Here is a 14323-nt window from a genome sequence, read left to right as displayed (position 1 = left end):
GAAAAAGAGGCGCGTATTTTTTGTTGCTATTACTGTCACATGGTTTTCTCCTCTGGACCAGGCTTTTCTCTGACAAGCAAGAAACCCTAGAAATCGTTAAACGTCGGGCAACTTCCTGCGACCGTACAATGGCGTCACGAAGAAGGACACTTTTGAAGGTCATAATTCTCGGCGATAGCGGGTGGGTCTCCTGCCTCGAGAAAACCGATCGACGTTTAAGTCTCTGTAGGGTTTGGATCCGGATCGAAACCCTAATTATCGCGCCTGAATTTCATGGATTCTCATGAAATTTGGACTTTAACCGGATTTTTTTTGTTATTGTTGTTTATTCAATATTTGATTATTGTTTGTCATGGTTCTTCTGTTTTTCTTTAATTTGATTGTTCAAGATCGAGGGTTTTCTTTGTTCTTTTTCTCTGAATTCTATAAATTGTGTGATAATTATGGTTTTTTTTTTTTTTTGCTTTTTTGTTTTTGTGATTTTTCAGGGTTGGGAAGACCTCTCTGATGAACCAGTATCCTATATTTCAGATTTGAGTTGAAACCTTAAATGGCATTTCTTTTGGTGAATCAAATTTTTTTATTCATTTTTGTTTCAAAATTAGGAAAATGTTTTTCCTTGATTTATCATTGTTCAGATATGTGAATCGAAAATTCAGTAATCAGTACAAAGCAACGATTGGAGCCGATTTCTTGACCAAAGAAGTTCAATTTGAAGATCGATTATTCACCCTGCAGGTATCGGAATTATATGTTTGACTGTATTCTTCTCTCTCTCTCTCTCTCTCTCTCTCTCTCTCTCTTAATGTTAACTTGGGGCGTGTGGGATAGGAACTCCTGAACATCTTGTTGTAGCTCAGCCTACCCTGATCACTGTGCCAAGAGTCTGTTCTTGTGTCTTTCTTACGTTATCAAATCAAATTTGCTAGAATTTGTACTTGAAGCTTTCTGACATCTTTGCATATTTTATTCCTCTGCAAGTTTCAATCTTGTTCTATACTTGAAATTTATGTCTTTTCTTTATTTAGTGATATACAAAAGAAATGTTTCTTAAAGTAATTTTGAATTAACAAATTAGAATTTGGAAGCAATTTGAGATGTTCGTCTTAGTGATCACTTGTATACTTGTTTTCCTTTTTTGAATCACCTAGTAGTCAACGTCCTTAGGAGTCTAGTCCATTCGCTCTTGATGGAGTACCTACCATAGCTGGCCCTCTTAGTTGCTGAAGCACACCGCCACTTCCCCAATAGGTCTATATTACAATCCCTTGGGTTCCAAATACCCCATCCCCCATTTCTCTAGGTCTTGCAAACCATCTCCCACCTGATCAAATAGAATTTATGTCAATCCCTAGCTATCGACCACATAAAACTTCTCATCACTCTCTTGAGGCAGTTAACTATTAAAGCGGTTATTGAAATAGAGACATTTGATAAACACGGACAGTTGTAAGGGTTCCTTTGATTAGTGCGATCTTACCTCCCAGCGATAAGAATTGGTCTTCATAGTGGCAGGATGTCGCTTGAAGCATTCGATCACTATGTCCCATTGTGCCTCACGAAACTTACTGGTACATAATTCAGTACGCTAGCTTCATAGCCAAATCTTACAAGCTTTGAGGCTCAACGCAAACCCCCTAACAATGTAGTCCTCTATTGAGCCCTCTGTTGAAAATACCTTTGTGGAAGAATTCAAAGAAAGTGACATGGATATCTCGGGCAAGGGTGTCCTAGAATTTGTGGAATGGTGGGATGGGAACACCATCTAGGCGCTTTATACTACCCCAGATCAGCCATATCCCTTTGGATTTCTTCTTCAACAAAGAGCCTCTCTAATCTCTCTGCCTACCTCCTAGGGAGGGAGAGGAAGGGTATATTATCGATCCCGTGTCTGGGCCCACTTTTGAAAAAGGAACAATTTGAAAAATGAGACAACTGCCCTTTTGATGCCCAAGGGGTTTTGATGCCTCCTTGATTTGTGGAGTTGTTTCTCCTTCAACAATTGGCAAACTTCTGAAAGAAAGTCATACTTTCAATCCCTTCTCTGAGCTAGGAGACCCTACGTCTATGGTGCCAATAGATTTCTTCTTACTTAAGAAGGTTCCCATTTTCTATCTTGTACTCCACTTTCTTACTCCTTTTTACTAATTTTACTTTGTGGATATCAAAATCATTGATATCTCGCAGCAGAGGTTCTTTCCTGGCCTACAAGTTCTTAGGGAGCTATTTGCACCATAGTTTCAAATGATTTATGAGCATTTTGAGCTTGATACTTAATCTAAAACCCGCCCAATCTTTCATGTGAAAAGAAGATTATCGGAGAGAAATTAGTTGATGTAGCTCTTAGTGTTTGAGCGACCTTCTTTTATATCAAAATGTTTTTGAAGTCTCTCCCACTAAAGACACCTAGAGAATGGGGTGATGATGACAATCCTATCAAGCTCTTGCCAAAACGAATCCCTAAGTTTCGGACTACTTAGGACATATACTGTTGAGAACTTCCAGTTATGGTTATGGAAAGACTGGAAAACTACACTGAAACTAAGAAGATACCTCTAAGGGGCGAGGGAAATGCAAGATTAGATGGGTCCCTGATAGCGTAAACGCGCCCTTGAGGAGGTCCTCTTATTGACATGTTTTCCTACCCCAAACTCGGTGAACCTAGGACAGGATGGGAGAGTTAGTCTTGTATCATTCAGAACTAAAAGTACCAGAAGACTTTGTTTTCTCGGGTGAATATCAGAAGGACCTTGAGCGAGAAGGCATGGACCATGCTTTTCTTTGTGTTATATCATAGGTCCTTGATATTCCATATCTGGGTCTTCATTTTGCACAAAGCAGCGAATGCGCCAAACAATGTTCTAAAAAATGCCAAGCGGTGCCTAGGTAGCCATGGGGGTCCTTACCGCTCAGCGCCTAAGCAGTGAGGCGGTGCCCAAAGTTCTGGGCGGCCTGGGACCTAGATTAAAGATTAGGGACAGGGGACAAGGCAATATGAGAATACATGATAAAATATTAAAAATTCTATAATCTTAAGTTCCAAACCATTGTAAAGTTCTAATAGATAGACTACTAGCACAACAAAAAATAAAATATAATAGTAAATAGTAATATAGGCACAATCCATACTCCATAGACCATACTCCATGCTCCATAGATCATACCATTCCATTCCATAGTTCCATACAATGATACAACCATACAGGCATACACATAAGAATAGATCAGTACAAACTAGAAAATAAGGAAAAAGAAAATATACAGTCTAAGATTCAAGAGTTAAGAGTCTTCAGTCATCATGAAAAAAAGTGGGGTAAGCCTCATCATATGCATCCGAGTCGAGTCCATAATCATCAGAGTTATCTCCCTTTTCAACATAACACTTGTCCTTCTCCATTTCTTTTGAATTTGCGTCTTCCTCCTCTTCTTCTGCCCCCTTTTACTCTGTGTAGATGATCTAGAGGCCCTAGGAGTCTTCACTACTCTACCTGGTGCCTCTGCACCCTTTTTTTTTTTTTTGTTTTTTGTGCTTTTCAAATATTGCTTAATCTCCTCCTTGATAGCTTTAGGAGAATTTTTGTAAAAAGCAACATCCCTTTTAATACCGGCAAGGTGTTTTTTGAACCTGTAAATACCCCCATTAGTATCATTTCCACAATAATTGCACTTTGTATAAATTTTGTCATTTGGATTCGGGTTATGACCATACTTTCAACCCAGATCACCACATTTAGAAGAACCTAAAGAAGATATTTCTATATAACAAGGCCTTTTTTCTTTCTTTTCTGGTTTTATCAAATTTAAATATTGTATAATCTCATCCCTAATAGCTTCAAGAATATTTTTACAATAAGCTACATTCCTTTTAATACCGGCAAGATGTTTCTTCAGTCGGTAAATACCCAATTGGTATCTTTTTCACAAAAATTACACCTTATATAGTTTTTGTCATTTGGATTCGGGTTATAACCATACTTCTAACACGGATCACTACTTTTAGAAGAGCCAGAAGAAAACTTATCCAAATGTCAGGGTTCCTTTTGTTCCTTTTTTGTTTTTTATCGAATTCATGTATTCTTAATCTCCTCCTTGATAGCTTCAGGAAATTTTTTACAACAGGCGATATTTCCCCCTAATACCAGCAAGGTGTTTTTTGAACCAGTTTATACTCTTATCGTTTTCGCAATAATTACTTTTAATACAATTTTTGTCATTTGGATTTGAGTTATAACTATATTTTTAACCCAAATCACCATTTCTAAAAGAACCCGAAGAAGATATTGAAATAACAAATAAAATCTCAAATACGAAGATTTTTAACTAACCTTTTCGCTCAATCTTCAATGTTTGAGATGTTTCCCAATCTCAAATACTTCCCAAAAACCCTCTAATAAGCTTCAAAAATTGTCATAGTCAAATCCAAGCCAAAAGGACAATGGTTGGATTGATTTTTCAAAACTCTAAAGTACCCAATCCCTTAGAAATGCAAAAAAGTGATCATTCCCAAAAACATTTTCCACTATAAAAGGTAAACAAAGGGGTTAGTTCACACAACAACCTAAACCCCCGTTTCCCCTTTATTTTGGGGTAAAAAAATGAAAATGCCCTTCCACGAGGGGCATTTTCGCCCCTAGGCGGGTGCAGTGGCTGGGTGCTGGGCTCTGGGCAGGCGCCTAAGGACCCCCGCCTATGCCTGGGCGATGTCGCTAGTCCTCCCTAGCCTGCCTAGTCAGCCGTGTGGAAGTGGGGAGGCAAGAAATTTATTTATTTTTTATTTTTTTTTTGGGGGTGGGCGGGGGAGGGGGTGTTAAGGGAAGAGGGGTATGGGGAAGCAGAGGGCAGAGGGGCCAATGAGACAAGACAATATAGAGAAATGGTTTGAGGGAGAGTGATAGAAAGGAGAGAGAGAATGAAGAGAAGAGGGGAGGGAGTAGAAGAAATGGGGGGAAGAGTGAGAGAGAGATTTCACTTTTTAATCCTAGGCCAAGATTGTGGACATCTTGACCATCCAATTGGACAGGCAAGTTAGCACTGATAGCACTGATCAAGCTATTTGTCATACTATATGACGGGCCTTCAGAAGGAGAAGAACGTGGTAGTCAACCGGCAGAGGAGGAATACTTGAAAGTGGTTAATGTCATCCAATGTATTTTGTTGGATCATTCGATTGTTTGAACATGTTCAGCATTAAGAGTGTCGGCGTAGGGTTGGACCACATGCCAGCACCTAGGTGTTCAATGAAGGGATGAGATATTTCTGTTGATGAGCCACCTGTGAGATTTTGGGGGATGGACAAGTTGGCACATGAAGATGGATGACATTGGATGATCTCCATTGTTGGATATGCCACTTCTGGGTGATATGGAAATGCTCCCCTCAAAAAAAAAAAGCATAAAAGCATTTGCTCCTCTCTCTCATTCCAGGAACCCAGATTATCAATCATGTTCTCTACATTAGTCCCCCTATTTTGCTTTCTCTACTTTACTCTTCACTCTCACCTTGTCTCTGCCCATTTAGGGGAGCAGGACAGCCACACATACACACACACTCTCTATCTCTCTCTGATAGGATTTGTTGTACATGATCGAAATGGAGAAAATGGGGCCAAAATAGCATGCTTCTTGACTGATAGGAAATGTTATTTGTAAGGATGGTCCATAAATGTTCAGCAATCTCAACCCCACCGATCATATCAATTTGGAGAAAATTTACACGAGGGGAGATATAATGTTTGTGTTTACGGAGTTCCTCTCTACAAGTATCTCTCTATCTTTATGTGTACATTTAGACTTCACTGTATATGTTCTATCTCACTCAAGATCAATCTTTATCTTCCATTTCCTGGGGATATTATGTTGTCTTCCGATATAGTATTTTTTATCTTCTATATCATCTCCCTTAGTGCCCTTTGAATGTTTGGTGATTTCTTTGCTTGTTAGTTTCTTTCTTGCCATATGATCCAAATCAGAGTAGGGAGAGAAGGTCGCCAGAGCTTGTCTAGGGGTGACCTGATGACAGGGGACTCCGATAGCACCAGCAAATCATACAGTGGACTTTGTATGATTGAATTTATTAAGACTATGGTGTTAAATCTCCACACACTTAAGATGGCTATGAGCTACTTTTCATGTTAATTGTCTAAGATATTTGATGGAATGATTTTGAGCCTTAAAGTTAAAGCAATTCCCCATAATATGATATTTGGTAGTTGCTTTGGGTTGAACCGTCTCTTAATAAAAGTTTCAGTATTCCCTTCATTTATTATGTTTTTCCCCATGTTATGGAAGGTTTTATGTGCTCAACAGGAAAGTGACACCAGTCATTTGGCAATGAAATAATAATTTGTGGAGGATAATTATTGAGACTTATAAAATGGGTGACATATAAGATGATCAATGGTCTCCTTTGGGATATGGAGTCCCTTGTGCTGAAGACGATTCCCATGTTTGCCGTTTGTTGGACATGACCTTCTAGCCTAAAGCAAGCACCTTAGCTTAGAAGTTAGAAACATCACAAAATTGACGTCTTGAAGAAATCCGGCACTCATTCTTCATAACTACCCACTTCCAAATTCTCCTATTAGACCCTATAGTTGGGATGAAAGCGTCTTCAAACGTAGTTGACAACTTGCTCAGCTAACTGATCTCCTCATCCCTTGGATCTCTTCTAGAGCAAAGTTTCCTTTGCTCATCAGTTTCTTTCTGCTTGAACTGGGGCTATATAACCTTGTTGTGAGCTTGGCGAGTATATCCTTAACAAGGTCTAGGCGTCTAGCAGGGACAAAGCTGAGTTTGTCCAATTTCGACCAAAGCTTGACAATATTTGTGTAGGTAAAAATTTTGAACTTCAATTTAAAACTAGTCAATATCGCTTCGAACTTCAAAACTTGCTTGGTCAAAATAGTAAAATACTGGGTGTGAACTTTTGTTGTTAACATATTGAATGAGGCGAATGCCTCACACTTGAAATCTTCCAAATGAACCTGAAAAGGGGTGTTGAACTGTTATAAAGGTTTGAACTGCTCTGCACGTGTTTATGATATTCATATGTATCATATAATGGATGTATATATAGTTTTTGACACTTGACACCCCATTTTAGAGTTGTCTTCTACTCTTAAGTACCTCATCAAAATCTTCCCTGTTAAAGTTGGATGCATCCCAGTTCTCTTTTCTGCCATCATCCATTACAACTGGTATAAAGTTATGAACTGCTCTGCACTTGTTTATATATTCATATGTTTCAGATACTGAATATATACATAGTTTTTGACACCTGACACCCCATTTTAGAGTTGTCTTCCATTCTTCGTGCCTTATCAGGATCTTCCCCGTTGAAGTTGTGTGTGTCCCCATTGCCTCTTCTTTGCCATCGTCCATTACACCATGGAATATCACAAGCTTATCATATACCGCTCACTCCCTTATCTCTTTATTATCCCCAGAGCCCTTTTTGTACTGGAACAGCCTCCCAAACACCACTCTCCCTGCTCAACTCCTCGTCCCCCACCCCCCGTTTTCCCCTCCCTTCGCTCCCTCCTTCCGCTGCCTTATCCTATTGCTAAAAGAAAACACCCACATTAAATGGACTGTATAATGTGGCCAGCCTTCTGCTCTGTATTTTGTTATCCTTAATTCTCCACACTGCCTATTTCTTCTTATAATCAAATTGCACCAGAAATCCTTTTTGAGTTGTGCTATGATATGTTTGTTTTCCTTCCTTTCAAGAGTGTCTGCTTTTGCTGGCTGTTTGAGGGACAAGATTCACACTGGGATCCCGAGATATCATTGTCGCATCCAATTTCTAAGTTTCTGTGTTTTGTCCATATCTAAGGGAAGAATTCTGCATTTTCTGGTGCATGTGATTTCTTGAGAAAAGGTTTAGGCTTAATTTTTGGGGCTTGGGGGATTATTGTGGTAATCCCTAGGAGAGCTGTGAACATGCTAAGGGGCATTTGGGTATTTATCAAAATGAAGTTTAAAAGGGTTAAGAGTTGCCCATAAAAATATAAGTGGGTTAGAGCCAACAACCTAATGTGGAATCGGAAGGAAATGTAGTGGAATGAAGAGACGAAAAATCAGTAGAAGTAGAGATGAATTAGTTAGGTCTTGTTGCATGCTGAAATCGAACTCTGATTTTATCTCAAAGGTTTCCCCTATCCTGGGCAGGTTGGGATCTGGTCTGGGAGGAGGCAGGATTCTATTCTGTAGTGTGCTGCATTTTACAGAAGCCTAAGTTTGCTATCAAGGGGTCTTATGGCCAACTGAAACTTGTTTAATGTGGAAAGCTGGTCCGGTCATATTCCTCTATCCCCTTGGAAGCTTGGATGCATAATACAGGAGATATTTGATGTTTTGGAAGCGTAAGATGTTACTTCAATAAATTGTACTTCTAATATTAGACCACCTTAATGGTACTTGTGGGGTAAATTATTAGGATTGATTACTTGTCTTCATATGTTCTCATAAGTCTTAAACTTATGTTATATGGAATAGAGGAACATGATTCGTGTAGCCGACCCCAAATAATTGGGATAAGGTTTGGATGATGATGATGAAGATGATTACCTGTCTTCCTATCCTATCCCGATCTTTATATGTAGGTCTTAAGATGGGCTAGTGACTATTCTTGCTCGTAAGTGAAATGTCACTTCTTAGGGTTAAAAAAAGAAACAAGGCATTGTATCTTGTATGTATTGTTCAGTTGTGTTTAATGTTTTATTTGACTGGTCTTTGTTATTATCCTGTGGCATCTTTGCAAGTTCCTTGGTACCCCCTAATGCTTCTTATCAAAATTTGCGTTATGAAATACATTCTTGAAATAAAACTAGCACGGCATACAGGTAGTTAAAAGGGTGTTACTTTGAAGCCCTCAAATTTATGACAAACTAATATGTTCGGCAGATATGGGATACGGCCGGCCAAGAACGTTTTCAGAGCCTTGGTGTGGCTTTTTATCGTGGAGCAGATTGCTGTGTTCTGGTGTATGATGTCAACGTAATGAAGTCATTTGACAACCTGAACAACTGGCGAGAAGAATTTCTAATCCAGGTGATATGTCTACCATAGTTTTATATTGCTGACATCTGACTTTGGCTCTAACTTACAGTGAGAATTCTTCCACAGGCAAGCCCCTCGGACCCTGAAAATTTTCCCTTTGTTGTTCTTGGGAACAAGATTGATGTGGATGGTGGAAATAGTAGGGTGGTATGGTCCCTCTCTGTCTCTCTCTCTCTCTCTCTCTCTCTCTCGTCTCTCTCTGTCTCTCCCCCCCCTCTTTCGTGATCCCAAGGGCTTTTTCCTCAGGTCTCAGAGAAGAAGGCTCGGGCATGGTGTGCCTCAAAAGGAAACATTCCTTACTTTGAAACCTCTGCCAAGGAGGGATTTAATGTAGAAGCAGCTTTTGAGTGTATAGCAAAGAATGCTTTGAAGAATGAGCCAGAAGAAGAAATGTAAGTAGAATTTCAGCTCCTTTTATCTCATTATACATGCTGTCTGCTCATAGACCACAACTTTAGCCACCAAGGGAGAGAGCAATTCAGGTGTCGTATCGATTTTATTTCAGTGAACTGTGAAATTGCTCTATTTTGAAATCATTAGGGGAATACCTCGAAATTTATGAACATTGAGATCACAAATAGAAGATAGCTACCACCTTCCTCCCCAAATTTGTTTGCCAGCCAAAATATACAGTCATTGGTTTTTGTATAGAAGTTAATCAAATAGCTTTTGATGGTTAAAATTATTAATAGCATTTGGTGAGGGGGCCGTCTCATGTGCCTCCCTCCCCCCCAAAAAATAAAATTCCAAAGGGATATAGGACCTAAAATGCAACCCCAATCATTATAAATTCATTTCTGAATTAGATCCATGAATTTAGAGCTACAAAAACAGCACAGATCTGATGATCTTTGAAGAAATAAAATGAACGGTCCAAAAAAAGTATAACATAGACTGTTTTTAAAATGCAAAATTCATTTTTTCTATTTTATTATTTTGGTGGTCTAGATGATAGACCTGTTGAATTTAGATCCAAAAGGTTTTGGGAGTGTGGACTCATGGAAATGGTGTGTCCTCTAATGCACCGAATTGCTACCCATCATTAATTTACCTGTTTGGTTGCATCTCTCTTCTGACATGCATATGCGTGCGCACTCGCATAAAGCAAATAAATTGATCTTTTTTTTCACTTCTTAATATGTTAACCTCTGCTCTCTTGTTAGTAAAAATTGTCTTCTCATCATTGCGAAATACTATGATGACAATAGATACTTGCCGGACACCATTGATGTTGCGGGAGGGAGACAACCGAGATCATCTGGATGCGAGTGTTAAAAGACCTGTTTTAGATTGTCTTCCCATTCATTCATTTGGAGCAATAACATCTATAATATGATATATGCGGGTCTAGATGGTTTACTTGAAGATGCTGTGCTGTTTAGTGTTCTATTGGGTCCTACTGCACTCAATCATTTCCTACTGTAATCTATCACTGTACATTATTCCCAGGTATCAAGGAGTCTTAGTGCTGGGATCTGTGATCTTTGGTTTAGTGTGAGTCCATGGATTGATTGTTTCTCGAAGAGTTATTGGCTCAGAGAGGGGATAATGGCCACTTCTCTAGTAAGGAATGGCTTTCTAAACGTATGGTTCATGGCTTTCTTCTTTTCGGGAAAAGTTATATGAGTCTCTAGGCTTCTATATTGAGCTGGAAATGTTTGTGGGTGTTCATGGGATCTCAAATTTTTTGCACATGCTTAGTGCGTTCTATTAGTCGGGTAAAAATTTTGAATTTGCACAAAAGAAATAATTGGAAGTCTGTCCACCCCTTTTGGTTATGGAAAAAGTTCGTATAAGGATGCAATTTTAAAATGTAGAATTAAGGTGTACTTCAAAAATTCATCATAAAAGATTGTTTTGATGTTAGAAAATTTTCTAAGTGATTTTGACATCGAGATATACGAATGTAAAAACAAAAAAAGGGATTTTGAGTCTTAAAAATAGTGTCCTGCAACACATTATTTGGACGGTAAATTTTCAAAATTTTCAAGTATTTATAGATCTATTTGATTTGAACTGTTTTTAGTGTTCAAAATTTTATAATTATAAAATTTAAAGCTTGATAAGTGATGTAAATAAAATGGATCTATAAACACTAACAAATATTGAAAATACATAGTCAAGATATTATATTGCAAGATCCTTTATGTTTAGAACTTGAAATCCCCCTTATCATATTCATATTTATCATTTTCATATTTCTTGAGGTTGAGAGCTTCAATATATTCATATTTCTCGAGGCTGAGTTGATTGAATATTTTCAAGAATCTTTTCTAGTGAGTTTTTAAAGTACACTTCTACAGTCACTTTATATAAACCTCCCAGGACATATTGTGTATTACATGAAAAAAATGATATTTGCTAGGTTAATACTGAAGAAAAATATTGATTCCTCTGTTCAATGTCTGGAGTATTTATTTGACTTCAATTTTTGCATATATTTATTTGTTGACCCTAGCCAACACTGCATGAAAATGTTGAAAAAAAATTAAAAGAAATAAGGATCGAGAAATTGAGACACTCCAAGCACCTACAAGTACATAAAAATATATCTCCAAAAATTTGAGGTTAGCTACAGTCGTAAACAAAGGGATTTCTTTGAGACGTAGTCTATATAAAATCCTTAATTCAAAAAATAAATAATTAAAAATTCGATTTTAATTTGTTGAAGGCCTAAATTGACGGTCCAGCAAATAGATATGCACGTGCGCGAATGTACGTAACAGTCTGAAATATTGGCAGTTATCAATGACGTGCAAATTTATATGAGCACTTTATCATAAAAAATAAGGAACTTAAAGGGGTGGCAACGGGTCGGGTCTGGTCCCTCCAGACCCAGACGTGGACCCAGACCCGATTGGACCCAAACCAAAAATTAGAAAAAATATATTTGTGTATATTTAAATGTCATATTAAATATATACATACATTATTTAAATATTATAAGTAAAAATATATAATTATATTTATTTAAATATTAATTAATTAGACAAAAGTTTCTATTTCAACCATCCAATTTTGATCAAGAGAAGCACTCATCGTTTAATCTTAAATCCAACATCTAAAAGTATTTTATTTTTAATTTTTTTTATACAAATTGTATGAATATGAAATTTAATACGAATCATCTTCTCATTGGGATACATCTATAAAAAATATTTAAAATAATTTTTCAATAAAATATAATGACCAAAACACCACTTGAAACTTTCAAGGGTATTTTAATCATTTTACTTTATTGAAAATATTTTTTTTATATTTTTCGCCAGTGCGAATGGACATCCAAACTTTGGTATCAAAATAATTCATAAAAAAAATAAAAAATAAAATAATGTAGAAACATGACATTATGATTGGAACAATTTTAACCCTCCATTCAAAATGGAAGGTTAGATAAGGGGAAGTAAATAAATTTTATACTGTAGAAGAAGCATATAAAGCATGCCCAATTAATTAATTATTAAAACATTATATATTAAATATTATTTATATAATAACACTACTCAAGTAGGGTCGAGTCGAGTCGGGTTAGGTCCAAATGGACCCGGATCTGAAGAGTGTTCACGTCCAATATTTGGACCAAGACCCAACCCACCGAGACCAATTCTTGGACACATACCCGGTCCCAAATCGGGTCCAAAGAAAGGGTCCCGGGTTGGATCTGTGCTCATTGCCACCCCTATCATACTTTATGTGGTCTCTTCCTAATATTAAACCAAAAAACGCCATAGTTGGTAGGTATTTCTAAACCATTAATATTACTTAGGGTTAAGGAAAATCTATTAACTCATTGGGTTTACAGCCATAGTTGGTGGGCATTTCCAAACCATTAGTTTTGTAGTTATTTGTATTTCCTCTCTCCCTGCTCATTCTCGACTTTTTTTTGTTTCTGGTAGTCTCTCTAGCTCACGAGTGATTGAAAACTCGGAATCGGGTGTTGGATTGCACACCCATTGTACCAATCCCGATTGGCGAAATCATTGATTCAGATCAGCCGAAGCTATGGAAATCCAAGAATAATGAACTCAAGGTACTTGGGTGGTGGGAACCGAGATCGCCGACCCATTGAATTGCATCCGGATTGCCAGAGTTAAGGAATGTCTTTAGGCCTCTCATTCAATTCCGTTTATATGTAGGGAAATGACAAGACAGTGCCCAGAACAAGGACATGAGTGCTTCAAAAGACCACCTGGGCATGAGAATTATTCAGAGCCTAAAATCCAAAATTATGACATTTTGCCTTAAGCAGTGTATTTTATCTTGTGCAGAAGGATGTCATTCATCTACCAACAGCCTGGAAACAATATCCAATACCAAATTATGACTACAATTTTATATCTAAGTTGAAGTTTAAGAAATGGGAAAGTATATAATGAGACCGTTTACTTTTGATACAAGGTGAGACATTCATCTTGACCATTGGATGCGAAATTGGGTGGCTGCAATTATTCCATCGACCAAGCTCAAACTTCAAAAAACTTTGTGACACATCCAAGCCATCAAACTTCACATCAGATGACCGTACGTAATTGTGACCACATTGTATCAAAAGTAAATAGTCTCATTATATACAATCCCTTTAAAAATAGGTTAATGAAAGGGTCAACAGCAACGCTGAATACTGGTCTGGGACTAATAGACGGAGGGAGAGAGTGCGTGTGTGAGAGAGTGTGAAATCTAGAGAGAATTATCGCATGCATGTTAAAGAGAGTGAAATCTATAGAGAATTAGTGCGTGAGTGAGAGAGAGAGATGAACAATACTACAAACAAGAACTGAACAAACTAGCCACCCTTCGAATCTTGGAGATTCTAAAAATAGACTCTTGCCTAATTGTAGGTAGATTACAAACATAGTTGGATTCATTCGATATCGACTATCAAAGGATAACCTCAACACCAGTGTTCAATAAATTCAAACTAGTTAAGTTTGAACATCAATAATAACAAATATACCTCAAAACTCCCCAATCTCACTCAGAGGTCATAGCATCATCCACAACACAAACAACTTCCTGAGGTGCAGAGCAACAACTCACTCCCTATAGAGAGCACTTCATTTATTTTCTTCCAAATTTATTACTATGATAATTAAATGGAAACTATTATAATGCAATTAACAGTAATAAACAAACAATCGCAATTATGAAACTTCACCTGTCTGTGATGATCCTTTGGAGAAGTTCAATCTTCCTGGTTGGGTTGGGTCTAAAGGCCTGCTTCATAATTAGAGCTCCTTCTCGAGCATGAAGAAAAGAACAGAGAG

General features: G+C 37.6%; 1 protein-coding gene and 1 long non-coding RNA gene across 3 annotated transcripts; one reads left to right on the top strand and one right to left on the bottom strand.

Annotated features, from left to right (window-relative positions):
- LOC18445846 (ras-related protein Rab7) lies at positions 1–10642 on the top strand. 2 transcript variants are annotated; one of them, XM_011629375.3, is made up of 7 exons: positions 1–181; positions 489–515; positions 639–738; positions 8904–9050; positions 9126–9206; positions 9306–9451; positions 10268–10642. In XM_011629375.3, exons 1-7 carry the CDS (start codon positions 129–131, stop codon positions 10332–10334), a joined length of 621 nt encoding a protein of 206 aa, XP_011627677.1. In that variant the 5' UTR covers positions 1–128; the 3' UTR covers positions 10335–10642. The 2 variants fall into 2 exon arrangements, with proteins under 2 accessions (XP_011627677.1, XP_020530255.1); XM_020674596.2 differs by having other exon boundaries at positions 1–225.
- A 2175-nt stretch (positions 10643–12817) lies between these two features.
- LOC148779333 (uncharacterized) lies at positions 12818–14294 on the bottom strand. The gene is made up of 2 exons (XR_016048547.1): positions 14215–14294; positions 12818–13248 (listed from the first exon to the last, which is right to left on the bottom strand). It is a non-coding gene; the product is annotated as an uncharacterized LOC148779333 (long non-coding RNA).
- Positions 14295–14323: the final 29 nt, after the last annotated feature.

The sequence above is a fragment of the Amborella trichopoda genome, chromosome 13 (assembly GCF_054954075.1).
Source record: "Amborella trichopoda isolate Santa Cruz 75 chromosome 13, AtrichopodaSantaCruz75HAP2 v2.0, whole genome shotgun sequence".
In the NCBI taxonomy this organism is placed as follows: domain Eukaryota; kingdom Viridiplantae; phylum Streptophyta; class Magnoliopsida; order Amborellales; family Amborellaceae; genus Amborella; species Amborella trichopoda.
Note: the sequence above shows the minus strand (reverse complement) of the source record. Positions and strands in the feature narration are given on the sequence as shown.